The sequence below is a fragment of the Suricata suricatta genome, chromosome 10, assembly GCF_006229205.1.
Source record: "Suricata suricatta isolate VVHF042 chromosome 10, meerkat_22Aug2017_6uvM2_HiC, whole genome shotgun sequence".
Taxonomy (NCBI): domain Eukaryota; kingdom Metazoa; phylum Chordata; class Mammalia; order Carnivora; family Herpestidae; genus Suricata; species Suricata suricatta.
In genome coordinates this window covers 101115140-101128444 of record NC_043709.1, presented here as the reverse complement: position 1 = coordinate 101128444, position 13305 = coordinate 101115140, and the positions used below count along the sequence as shown (strand labels likewise).

The 13305-nt window shown below is 49.1% G+C and overlaps 1 protein-coding gene across 2 annotated transcripts in view; it reads left to right on the top strand.

Annotated features, from left to right (window-relative positions):
• Positions 1–90: 90 nt before the first annotated feature.
• Positions 91–13305, top strand: part of TEAD4 (TEA domain transcription factor 4) — a 62124-nt gene continuing 48909 nt past the window's right edge. The window contains exon 1 of one of the 2 annotated variants that reach the window (XM_029955184.1): positions 91–326. In XM_029955184.1, the coding sequence (XP_029811044.1) occupies positions 185–326 (142 nt within the window). In that variant the 5' untranslated portion in view covers positions 91–184. The remainder of the gene's footprint in view (positions 327–13305) is intronic. The other variant, XM_029955186.1, reaches the window with a different exon arrangement.

The window sequence follows — 13305 nt, the reverse complement described above, 5'->3', positions numbered from 1 at the left end:
GCGCGCGGCTGAGCCCGTGGAGCCAGCGTAGCGCCTCCGCCCCCCGTCCCCGCACTCTGGGACCGGTAAGGCTGCGGCTCGGCGCGGGGACTCCAGGACCTCGCCCGGGGGCCGCGTCCGGCGGTGCGTGAGGAGCTCCCCCGGCACGTGGAGGCGGTGCGGACCTCGGGCCGGGCCGGGGCGGATGCGCGGGGCTCGCGGGAAAGGGGTCCCAGAAGCCGAAAGGCCCAGAAGCAGAACCGAGAGCAGCGGCGGTCGGAGAGACCCAGCACCCATGCCTCTTTTCTGCCGGGCCCTTTTCCGACTTGGAAGAGCGAGCCCTGGAGGTAGTGTATTGGCGGGTTTCAGTGCTGAGGCTTTGCGAAAGTGCAGAGCCCCCGCGGGGTCCCCGGCTCCCCGGGACTTGAGAAGCCTGTTGTATTGCGTGGTGGGGACCAGCTCCAGGGAGGAGAACTCCCAGAAGCGCACGTTTGCCAGGGACACAGCCTTCGTGCACACGTGTGTAGAGGGGATTCCGGGCACGGTGGTTGTCTGATGATTTCGTGTGACCGCCTGACTGCCCCGTCTCCCCAGGTTTGGGTGTAGGTGAGGGTGATATCTGTTCACGTGTGACTCACCTTGGCTGCCAGTAGGCGTATTTGTTTGTGTTGAACCTGAGTGTATTTCCACTTGAGGGCCAGCCGTGCTGCCTATCTGGATGTCTGTGTGTGTCTGAGCCCTTGTGCAATGCCAAGTCTCTGTGTATTTCTCTGCGAGGATGTTGGCTCTGGGCATGACTGTCCTATCTCTCCCTGCATGGCAGTGGGCAAGAGAGCTGGTCTCTGGTGAGGTGTGTAGGGAAAATTTGACCGTGGTGCTTGGGAGTGCGGTCCGTGGGCTGCATGCGCCCTGGACTGGGCAGAGCCGGAAGGAAGCTGTGCACACCTGCCTCTTCCAGACCGCCCGCTCTCTGAGGGAGACTGGGTGCTGTTCTTGCCTGAAACACTTCAGAGAGCAAGCTGGTAGAAGGCTAGAGGGAGTGGAGATCTTGGTCTTTCCTGATGGGACAGGTTGTTGATCGAACTGGGGGTGTTTGTGGGGGCGGATCCCCCACCTTCCAACCCCAGGTAGAGGAAACCCTTTTGAATCTTGAGAGGTGTGGAGCCAGTGCTTTTCAGGTTGGCCCCAAGGACAAAGAAGAGTGGATGTATACCAGCCTGAACTACTTTCTGCTGGTCCAGCTCTCCTTGGAGCCATGGAAGAATCCTAATTTTTTACAACTTGCTAGACCACCCTGCACTTCGCTGTGGGAAGGGAAAGGGGTAACTGGATGCATGGTTTGGTGCCAGCCTGGGAGGGAGGGGCTGCCTCTGACTTACTAGTTGACCTGTGGGAAGACCCTTCTGGGTGTCTCAGTTTGCTCACCCCTTCCTTTCTGCTTTGCTTTCCCAACCCGCTCTCCAGTTGGGGTTTTCCATTTGAAATATCTTAGAGGCAGGAGCTGGGTGGGGAGGGAGCCACAGATGTCCAGGAGATTGGCAGAAGTGACATAGCATGTGATGGCGTTGGGAGGTGGACACTGGCAGACCTAGAATCAGAGTTCTTTCTTCATTCGTACAACAGGGTGATGGGGGGGCCTAATGTTGAGGACAACTTGGAAGGCAGGAACAAGATCCTCTCAGAGGGGTGGGGGCTGGTCGCTGCTTCTCCATGCACCCTGAGGATGCAGATGTTCTGGTGGGAGCCACCTCACCCCCTCTCCCGACCAGCTGTGTGATTGGGGCTTTGAGGGTGTCGGGTCTAAAGGCAGCCTTGATGGAATGGAAAAGGTACAGAGTTGGGGCCAGACATACCTGGGTACAAATCCTGACAGTCACTTACAACTGTTAAGGCCCTCAGGCTTAGTTTCCTGATGAGTGATATGGGAGGGGGGTGTTAAGATCTATCCAAAACGTTTGTTGTGAAAATTCGTTGTTTGTCAAGTATCTAGCACCGTGTGTGGCACATTCCAAACTTGGTTGCCAGTGTTTCCTAAGCTTATTTCAACATGGAGTCTCTTTTTTTCTAAGAACTTCTCTGAATACTCTGACAAACCCTGTGCTGTTCATTTGTGTTTACTTAGCAAACATGAACTGAGCCTATACCATAGGCCAGGCCCTGCATGATGTTCGTCATCCTTAGGAACCAAGGTAGCTGGTGGCCCAGGTGGAGGTGGGGGCAGGGCTTTGTCACAGGAGCACAGGGTCTCCAACACCTTTGTCCTTTTTTTTTTAATGTTTATTTATTTTTGAGAGACAGAGAGACAGAACGTGAGCAGGGGACGGGCAGAGAGAGGAGACACAGAATCTGAAGCAGGCTCCAGGCCTCAGCTGTCAGCCCAGAGCCTGTCGTGGGGCTCGAACTCATGAACACGAGATCATGACCTGAGCCGAAATCGGACGCTTAACTGACTGAGCCACCCAGGAGCCCCTGTTCTTTTTTTTTTTTTTAATCTTTATTTTTGAGAGATAGAGACAGAGCATAAACGAGGGAGGGGCAGAGAGAGATACACACACAGAATCCGAAGCAGGCTTCAGGCTCCAAGCTGTCAGCACAGAGCCCGATGCGGGGCTCAAACTCATGAACTATGAGATCATGACCTGAGCCGAAGTCAGGTGCTTAAACTGACTGAGCCACTCATACATGCCTCCAATACCTTTGTTCTAATTCCAGTTTTGCCTTGACCTCAGGGTGAATCTGCTGAACGTTATTAGACACTCTAACATTAGCCTCTAACTCCCTCATTTTAAAGATGGGGAAACTGAGGCCCCTAGTGGGACAGTAACTTGCTTAAGATTGCACAACCAGTGAGTCACAGAGATGGGACTCCGAGTCCATTCTGTTTGCACTTTGCATTCTGTCTCCTACCCTATGGATCGCAATGCTCAGACCCCCTGGCCACCTTCCTCTAATAGGTGTGGAGGCTGGAACTCTGGCTTGGCAATGCCTCCCATCCTGTGGCTCAGATAGGAGGCAGAAATTCTCCCCTCCTACCCAGCAGAAAGCACAGAACTGTGGAATCTGAGAATGCCAACTTTAGAAGGGGTCCTCAAGGGGTCTTTAATGCACCCTCCTTTTTCCTCTCTGGTCCCTACCTTACTCAGCCAGGTGGAGAAGGGTCCTCTTATCGTTTTGGATCTCCTAGGATGCAGGTGTCGCAACCTCCCTCTCTCAGCGTCCATTCTGGAGTCTTGTACTGGTGACTGTCACAGAGCAATACCTGTTGCCTAATCTGTGGCTCCTCTCCTCTTCTCGGTGGAAGTGGAGGACATGGGTCACCAGCTCTGCTCCATTGCCTTTCCTGTAGTTGAGGTCAGTCTGGGGGCGGTGGGAACTTGAGGGCTGTGAGCGTGGCATTACCTTGCCTGTCTTGCTTTGCCCCCCATGACCCTTTGTTGGCAAGGGTTCGGAGGACAGCTCCCTTTAAAGCTCTGAAATTGGAGCTGAACAGCTGCTCTCCTGCCCCCCCCCCCCCCCCCCCCCCCCCCCCCCCCCCCCCCCCCCCGGGCCTTAACCAGTTCAGGGGCCCAGGTGGAGGTGGGGGCAGGGCTTTGTCACTGGGCAGCGCTGTCTCCAACTCTGGAGCCTTGCCTGACCTCTTCTGAAACGACAGTTCTTCCCCTGCTTTTGGTTTTTCCATTTAGCTATTAGGGAGATTCGAGCCACCTCCTGGGTGATATGGTTCTGGGGCCTTCAACTGCTAGCAACTGCATCTTTGGAAACAGTTCCACTGGAACTCCAGTCCCTAAGATAGGTACCATGTCCTTTTGTCTGTAATACAGGCCCCTGGAAAGGCCGGAGGATGGGCTCTGGCTCCCTGTAGCGTGGGCCAGCTCCCTAGCGGTGCTCAGGTAGGCGGGTCCCCATGGGTGGGGACCCAGCTTCCTTTGACCCAAACTTCATGGGAACAATAGACTTCAGAGGAGTCACCAGAGGCAGGAAATAGGAGCTGTGCTAAGGCAGGGTGACCCTCCAGCAGGATGGGGTTGCATATCCGGCCGAAAGGAAAGGAGGGTGTTGGGGGCAGTGCAGAGGGCACTGGGTAGGGCCGGTGACACATAGGGTGGGCCTCTCCTTCCAAGGGGGCCCTTGACTCAGAGCGAAACCTGAGCTGCTTAGAGCCAATTATTTGATGGAGCCCTCTGCTTTGTGTCTTACCAGCAAAGGTATTGTGGTGTCTGCCAGCTTTAGCTCATGCCAAGCCGACCCCTGCCAGACCATGAATTCCCCTTCCCTTCAAGCCCTTGAGAGGTCTGTGTGAATTGTCCTGGCTCAGATAAAAGGCTAGTTTTGTTTCTTCCTGGCTGGTCTCCATCTTGGCTTTGAGCCTTGAGTAATAGTTGACGAGGGAGGCAATTTGTTCAGTAGGCAGAGCTCCGGATGGGGAGGCAACAGGCATGGGTCAGCTGGACAACATAAAGGGATTTTTTTTAGCCATCTTCGGAGCAAGAGGACAACCAGGACAGGCAGGGGGAGATGCCTGCTTGAAGCAGGTGGTGGAATGTTCTTGGAGGCAGAACACACTTATCTTGCCTTTATCTCTTAAAGGAAGAACGGACTTGGCGAGAGGGCTGAGGCAAGCTTTGGGAGAAGTGAGAGCCTGCACTGAGTTGCCTTTTGTGAGTTCAGGTGGCTAGGTTCTTACAGATCAGGTTTTGGGGTCCTGATAGCGGCTGCAGGAGTGACCACAGAATCACTCTAGGAGCTGGGAGGAGCCCTGACAAATGGGAGTGGGAGGTAAGGGTAGCAACATAGTAAATGCTGTCCTGTTTTATGTCTTCTGTGGGGCAAGATGGGGACCCTGGAAATGGCAGGCTGGTAAGCTTCTTATTGATGTGGGAACTTCAGAAACAACGTTGAGATAATTACTAGCTCACATGGGTTACCTACAGTACCAAGTCTAAGAAAAAATCATCTAGTTTAGGTGGAAGAATGTGTAGTAAGGACTTTGTGTCTAATGATGTTTCGTGGGTTCAAGAGAAATAAATAGGATCTGGTTGATGCAACAGTAAGATGAACTTGTAACTGGTTGAAAAGCTGCCTGGGCTCCTCATACTGAGCTGTCACTGTGGGGCTGGGCGGTCTCTAGCGATATGCCACAGAGCTCTTGTTTTGGTTTTGTCCTCTATCAGTTCTGCCGTGTCTAGGATAGCAAGTGTATTGGGTGACAGAACCAGGATTCAAAGTCATCTTAATTAACTACATGCTGAGATTAAGCAGAAATATGAAATGAAAAACCATGTTTTTTCTGTTAAAAATTTTTTTTACTGTTTATTTTAAGAGAGAGAGAAATACAGAGATACAGAGCATGAGTCGGGGAGGAGCAGAGAGAGAGAGGGAGACACAGAATATTAAATATGAAATAGGCTCCAGGCTCCGAACTGTCAGCACAGAGCCCCACATGGGGCTTGAACCTGCGAGCTGTGAGATCATGATGCGAGGTGTGGGATCATGATGTGAGCCGACGTTGGACACTTAACTGACTGAGCCACCCAGGTGCTCTGTTCTGTTAAAATTAATACATACTCATTGTAGAAAACTTCTGTAAATTAAACAAGAAAAAATGGTACATGATGTCACAACTCAGGGCTGAGCACAGTTAATATTTTGGTATATATCCCTTCAAATTTGCATTTATGCAAATAAATCTGTGTATTTTAACATAATTGTAATTATACTCTATCCTGATTCTTTTCCTACTGAATACTATATAGTGAGTAATATTCCCTATCATAAAAAACAATTTAGAGGTGCCTGGATGGCTCAGTCGGTTGAGCGTCCGGCTTCGGCTCAGGTCATGATCTCACGGTTTGTGGGTTCGAGCCCCATGTTGGGCTCTGTGCTGACAGCTAGCTCAGAGCCTAGAGCCTGTTTCAGATTCTGTGTCTCCCTCTCTCTCTGACCCTCCCTGCTCACGCTGTCTCTCTCTGTCTCTCAAAAATAAATAAAAAACATATAAAAAAACAATTTAAAGCCGTAATTGTAAGGATCTGGATAATATTATCTCATAGGAATACACTCCCTAATATTTTAAAAAATTGTGTTCAATTTTTGGCCATTAAAAATTACTTGACATTGAGGATGTTAAACACATTTACTTATCGCAAGATGAATTCTAATAGACATAAATGTAAAATCCTGCATTTAAGTTTACAGCATCAATTATATATGTATAGAGTAGGAACTTACTGTCAATTCTTGTGGGAAAAAACTTGGAATTTTGGTTGATGAAGCAGGGGAAGGGAAATGAGCATTTATTTTATTTATTAAAACATTTTAAAATGTTTATTTTTGAAAGAGAGCATGAGCGGGGGAGGGGCAGAGAGAGATGGAGATACAGAATCTGAAGCAGGCTCCAGGCTCTGAGCTGTCAGCACAGAGCCTGACTCGGGGCTTGAACCCATGAACCATGGATCATGACCTGAGATGAAGTCAGACACTTAACCAACTGAGCCACTCAGGTGCCCTAGGAAATGAGCATTTATTTAAGTTCCTACTAGGTGCCAAACTTTATTCTAGACATTTCCGCCTACATCACTTCATTTAATTTTCTTGGCAGCTTTGTGAGATGGGGCTTGCTGATTTTTTTTTTTTTAATTTTTAAAATTTTTATTTTTAAAACATTTTTTAAATCTTTATTTATTTTTGACAGAGAGAAGGACAGAATGTGAGCTGGGGAGGAACAGAGAGAGAGGGAGACACAGAATCCAAAGTAGGCTTCAGGCTCTGAGCTGTCAGTACAGAGCCTGATGCAGGGCTTGAACTCACCAACTGCAGTTCATGACCTGAGACGAAGTCGTTGTACACTTAACCGACTGAGCCACTGAGTTGCTGCTTTAATTTTTATTTTTAAGCAAACTATACACTCAACATGAGGCTCGAACTCACAACACCAAGATCAAGAATCACAGGCTCTACTGACTGGGCCAACCAGATGCCCCATTATTATTATTTTTAATGTTTATTTATTTTTGAGAGACACACACAGAGTGTGAGCAGGGGAGGGGCAGAGAGAGAGGGGGAAACACAGAATCTGGAGCAGGCTCCAGGCTCTGAGCTGTCAACACAGAGTTCAGTGTGAGGCCTGAACTCCTGAGACGTGAGATGATGACCTAAGCTGAAGTCCAGTACTTAACTGACTGAGCTACCCAAGCGCCTCTTTTTTTTTTTTAATGTTTATTTTTTTTTTAGAGAGAGATTGAGAGAGTGCAGGGGAGGGGCAGAGAGAAGGAGAATCGCAGGCAGACTCTGCACAGTTAGCTTGGAGCCTGGGGTGGGCTCAAACTCATGAACTGTCAGATGCTGACTTAGGCAGAAATCAAGAGTCAGACCTATAAAGGACTGAGCCACCCAGGTGCCCCTTGTTTTGTTTTTTAACCTTTGCTTTACAAAGAAGGAGAAAAGTTACCCAGAGATTAATGCTGGGGTTGGAGTTTGAATCCAGTTCTTCCCTGACTCTTCCTATCACCCCGTTAGACCCTGAGCCTGTGTGGGCTAGTGGGGTGGTGGGGTCTGCATCAAGGAAAACCTTAGGCTGCTAGGCTCTGTGGTGCTCTGGCCACACTGAGAGCTATGTCTGGTTTGGAGGGTTGGTACACTCTGACCTATTCAGTATTCAGCTTGCAGATATTGTGTCTTAGTAGAGGGGGTTGGAAACCTGCAGTCCTCAGGGTGCTGTCATTTCTCATTGCCAGAAGGCAGTCCCTCTTTGTAGCAATAGCAGATCAGGGCCAAGGGATCTGAAGTCGGTTTCACTCTGTAGTACTACATAGACCTATGTAGAATTTCATGATACAGAACGATGCAAGTAGAACTTGCTGGGGCTGCTTTGGAGGAGGCTTCTGCAGTGGGTGGGAGATTGCACCAGATGACCTCTGGGGCTTCTGCTTCCTCCTCATGGCCCTGAGCCTCAGTTTCTCTGCATGCAGCAGGTGGGGATGGCTCTAGGCACGAGGGAGGTATTTTCCCACCTTGATCTTCTGGGATTCGTAAAGATAAGCTATCTCCAGAGCTGGAAGCAAGGTTGAGAGATGTGGGGTAGGAAGGGGAAGTCCCAGCACTTGCAGGAGACAGAATGGGAGTTATGGCCTGGCTCCCCATCACCTTTGGACAAGCTGAATAAGCAGGTGTTAGGGACAGGCTGCACCCCTGAGGCTGGGGCAGGGGAAAGATGAGCACAGCGTGGGGTAGTGGCCATAAGCACAGACTCTAGACCTGTCCTGCCTACTAGAAATAAAATGTAAGCCAGATACATAATTTTATGTTCTCTTGGAGCCACTTTTACAAAGTAAAAGGAAATTAGTAAAATGAATTGTAATGATATTTTATTAAACAGCTGTGTCTAGGGGCACCTGGGTGGCTCAGTCGGTTAAGTGTCCGACTTTGGCTCAGGTCATGATCTTACGGGGCGTGGCTTCTAGCCCCACGTCGGGCTCTGTGCTCACAGCTCAGGGCCTGGAGCCTGCCTTAGACTCTGTGTCTCTCTCTCTCTCAAAAATATTTAAAAAAATTTTAATTTAAACAACTGTGTCTAAAATATTTAAATGTGGCATCAATAGTGAAAAAATATTAATGAGATAGTTTACATTTTTTCATACAAAGTGTTTGGATTCCAGTGTGCATTTTACACTTAATAGCACATCTCAGTTTGGACTAGCTGCTCTTTAAGTGCTGAATGACCACATGTGGTTAGTGGCTCAGTGTGTGTGTGTGTGTGTGTGTGTGTGTGTGTGTGTGTGAGAGAGAAAGAGAGAGAGGGAGGGAGAAATATAGGTGAGAGAACAGGAAAAGTAATGATTTCAGGGTTATGGTCATGAAATAAATAGAGGAATGGAGATAGTGGAGCTTTATGAATGAGGTGGATTTGAGCCAGGTTCTCTGGGCAGAGTAAGGAGGAGTTTTAAAAATTTTATTTTTAAGTTCACATACAGCAAAATTTACTCTTCATGGCGTACGGTTCTGTGGGTTTTGACAAATGCAATGCAAAGCTTTGGAATTCCTCAGCACTGTCAGGATACAGAAGGGCTCCATCCCCTCCAAAAGATGCCCTTACGCTGTCACCCTTTGCAGGCTGTCCATTGGTCTTTCCACTCCCCCTCCATGCCTGCCCCCTGAGAACATGGATCTGTCCACTCCTGTCATTGTGCCTTTTCAGGAATATCAGATAGATAATCATACAGTGTGGAGCTTTTGGGTCTGTGGCTTTCACTCAGCATAATGCCTTGATTCATCCCATTGTGTGTATCAATAGTTTGTTCCTTTTTATTGCTGTGTAGTATTCCATCATATGGACACACCCCAGTGTGTTTATCCATTCACTGGCAGAAGGACTTTTTGGTTGTTTCCAGCCATTGTTGGTTTTGAATAAAGCTGCTGTCAACATTTGTGGGCAAGTTTTTGTGTGAACACAAGCTTTCCTTTCTCTTGGATAAACACCTAGGAGTGGGATTGTTGGGTCACGGTGAAGTATATGTGGTTTAAGAAACTGCCACACTGTGGGCCAAAGTATACCCTTTGCATTTCTATCAGCAAAGCAGGAGAGTTCTGTTGCTCTGTATCCTCAACAGATTTGGTCTTGTCGGCTTTCTTTATATTTTTGTCTTTTTGACAAAAGGCGTGTAGTAGTAGCTCATCATGGTCTTAATTTGCATTTCCTTAATAACTAAGGATGTTGAACATTTTTTGAGGTGCCTAATTTGCCATTTATACAGCTTTGATGAAATTTCTACAAAATCCTTTGCCTATTTTTCCTTTTAATGGTTCTGTTTTGAGAGTTCTTTAATATTCTGGATTTAAGTTCTTGTCAGATGTGTGATTTACAAATTTTTGGAGAAAACTCATTTAAGGAGAGAATCTCTTAAAGAAGATGGTGGGTGTGAAGGACTCTGAAAGCAAGGGAAGAGTTTGGTGCCCTGAGCCTTGACCTTTCTTCAGAGGCAGAGGTGGGGTCCAGAGGGGATAGAGGCGGGGGAAACACCTACAGAATGACTTAGGAAGGGGAAGGGAGGAAGGAACAGGGCCTTCTCTGAAGTTCTGTTCCTGGCTTAGCACCTGCTGTGGAGTATACTTCTGAATAGGAGGTGCAGGTGGCTTCTTAGTTTGCTAGGTACCTCCTTTGAGTGGCTTTTCCTGGCCCCTGGCTCACTCTGGGCCGGCCCCATCCAGAACAACAAACGCTTGTACCCAGTCTGGGTACCAACAATTTACATGACCTCGTTTCCAAGCTGGATGACCACTGTATTCTGGAATGGGAGGTGAAATGATTACTGGACCTGCAGGTGTAAGGCACCGGGTAGGTGTGTGGCTGGTGCAAGAGAGAATCAGTGCAGTGAGTTTTCTGGATCAGGCTGGGTCCTCTGTGATGGTGACCTTAGCCTAAGTTCTGAGGGCTTCAGGCCATTAGAATTTGCAGAGCGCTGTGATCAGCATCTCTGTCCCTGGCCCGGTGGGGTGGCTCTGAGACAGAACATTTCTATGAAAGATGACCAAGGGTAGCATGGATGCTGTCTCCTGCCTCTTGTCCAAGTTCAGTCCAGCCTGCCCCTTGCTCTTGTATGGCACTGTCCGGGTGCTAGAGCCTTCATTCTTCCCAGGGGCAGGCCTTTTCCAGAGGCCTGTAGGTGGAGGGTGGGGCAGAGCTGAAGACGGGTCCTGTTTTCCTGCAGCTGCTGAGGCTGTCTGCCTGGCCACCTCTGTGGCCCTATAGGCTCCCCATGGCTCCCTGATGCTCTGGGCCCTGGAGGGCTGTTCCCCAGCTCTGCGAGCTCCTGCCTGGGCAGGGTGTGCACCTAGAGCCCTCACCCTCGGTGCCTTGTTCTGGTTGGGGGCCCAGTGTGGCACACCCTCGGGTCCTGGCAGGGCTAGGTACAGCATGTCTGTCTTTGGCAAAGCAGTTGATTGGGGGCAAACCCACCCAAGGCTGGGGAAAGCAAGCATTTGTTGAGTAGCACACTGGGGTCTTGTAAAGACGTTGGTTGTGTCAGTGCCCAGGGAGAGTCTCTCTTTGATGGGATTCAGTGGTGAGTCTCTTAGGCAGACTCTCCAGCTCTGGGATGTACGTCAAGATCTGAATTTCCTTCCTTCCTTCCTTCTTTCCTTCCTTCATTCCTTCCTTCCTTCCTTCCTTCCCTCCCTCCCTCCCTCCCTCCTTCCTTCCTTCCTTCCTTCCCTCCCTCCCTCCCTCCCTCCCTCCTTCCTTCCTTCCTTCCTTCCTTCCTTCCTTCCTTCCTTCCTTCCTTCCTTCCTTCCGTTTATTTATTTTTGAGAGAGAGAGAGACAGAGTGTGACAGGGGAGGGACAGAGAGAGAGAGATGGAAAGACAGAATCTGAACCAGGTTCCAGACTTTGAGCTGTCAGCACAGGGCCCAACACAAGGCTCAAACTCACGAGCCATGAGATCATGACCGGCGCCAGAGTTGGACACTGAACTGACTGAGCCACCCAGGCGCCCCAATCTGAATTTTCATAGGACAGGCCTATTTAAGGTGAAGTCAGCTAGTTTGGTTCGGTACTTTTGCCTCTCTGAAACTTTCGTGACCTTTGCTTTAATTTCGAATCCTGAAGAAAGGCCCCCAGCAGAAAAAAGTGCAAGTCTTACTCTCCTTATCTTAAAAAAAAAAAAAAAAAAGGGAGGGGACGCCTGGGTGACTCAGTTGGTTAAGGGTCTGACTCGATTTTGGCTCAGGGTATGATCTTATGGTTTCTGAGAGTTTGAGCTCCGCTGTGTTGGGCTCCGCACTGACAGTGCAAAGCTTGCTTGGAATTTCTCTCTCTCTCTCTCTCTCTCCCTCCCTCCCTCCCTCCCTCTCTCCTTCCCTCCCTCCCTCCCTCTCTCTCCCCTTCTCTGCCTCTCCTCCGCTTGGTCACTCTCTCTCTCTCAAAATAAATAAATATACTAAAAAAAAATTAATAGCCTACCCATTCCCATTCTTTTATTTATATTATTATTAAAACATTTTTTTTACCGTATGCTTTTTAAAATTTTTTTTTAATGTTTTATTTATTTTTGAGACAGACAGAGAGAGCATGAGCAGGGCAGGGTCAGAGAGAGAGGGAGACACAGAATCCAAGCAGGCTCCAGGCTCTGAGCTAGCTGTCAGCACAAAGCCCCATGCGGGGCTCGAACCCATGAACCATGAGATCATGACCTGAACCGAAGCCGGCTACTTAACCGACCGAGCCACCCAGTCACCCCTATTAAAATATTTTTTAAGTTTATTTATTTATTTTGAGAGAGAGAGAGTAGAGGAGGGCCAGAGAAAGAGAGGGAGAAAGAGAATCCCAAGCAGGCTTTGTGTTGTCAGTTCAGAGCCTGATGCGGGGCTCAAACTCATGAACCGTAAGATCATGACCTGATCCGAAACCAAGAGTCAAATGCTCAACCCACTGAGCCACCCAGGTGCCCCTCTATTTTATTTTTTTTTGAGCAGTTTCTGTGTTACAGAAAAATTGAGCAGAAAGTACAGAGTTTCTTCCCTTCTCCCCTGCTTACTCCTATTATTGACATTTTGCACTGGTGCGACGTAATTTTTATGTTGGTGAGCCAGTGGTGATACGTTATTATTAACTCAAGTCCCTAGTTTATATTGGGGTTCATTCTTTGTGCTTTCTATGGGTTTTGACAGGTGGTTGTCTTCTCTCCACTATTACAGAATTACACAGAATAGTCCCACTGCCCTAACCCCCCCGCCCCACACTCCACATATCCCTCAGTGCTGCCTTTTCCAGAATGGTGTGTGGTCGTGATCATACAGTATGTGTGTAGCCTTCTTGGATTGGCTTTTGCTTAGCAATATGCCCTTAAGGTTCCTCCGTGTCTTTCAGTAACTTGATAGCTCATTTCTTTTTATCCCTGAATGATATTCCGCTTTCCCCACCTTTGCTTTGTGTGAGTGGGGACACCGAGGTGCAGATGGGGGAAGCCAGTCTATACCAAGGCTGAGCTTGGAGCAAGGTTTGCCTTCCTTTGCAAACCTGTTCGGTGGAGGGCCTTCTGCGCAGGCAACTGTTGCTGGGACCTGAAGCCCCATCACCACGTCACCAGCCCGTTTAGTGTCTCCTTGGCCAGCGCTGGGGTAGGGTGGGGAGTGGAGGGCTGCAAATACCCACTTGCTGTGACCCACTTCCTAGATGCGTTAGGGTCAGGCCCACAGACACCCAGGTCCCTGGCTGCTTGGAAGGGGTGGCCAGGGCAGCGTTCCAGGTTGAGTCCCTGGGAAGCTGGATCCCTGTCCTTGTTTACCCTACTCCTCCCTACCCCTCTGCCATGGTTGAGGGTTCTGAGGAATG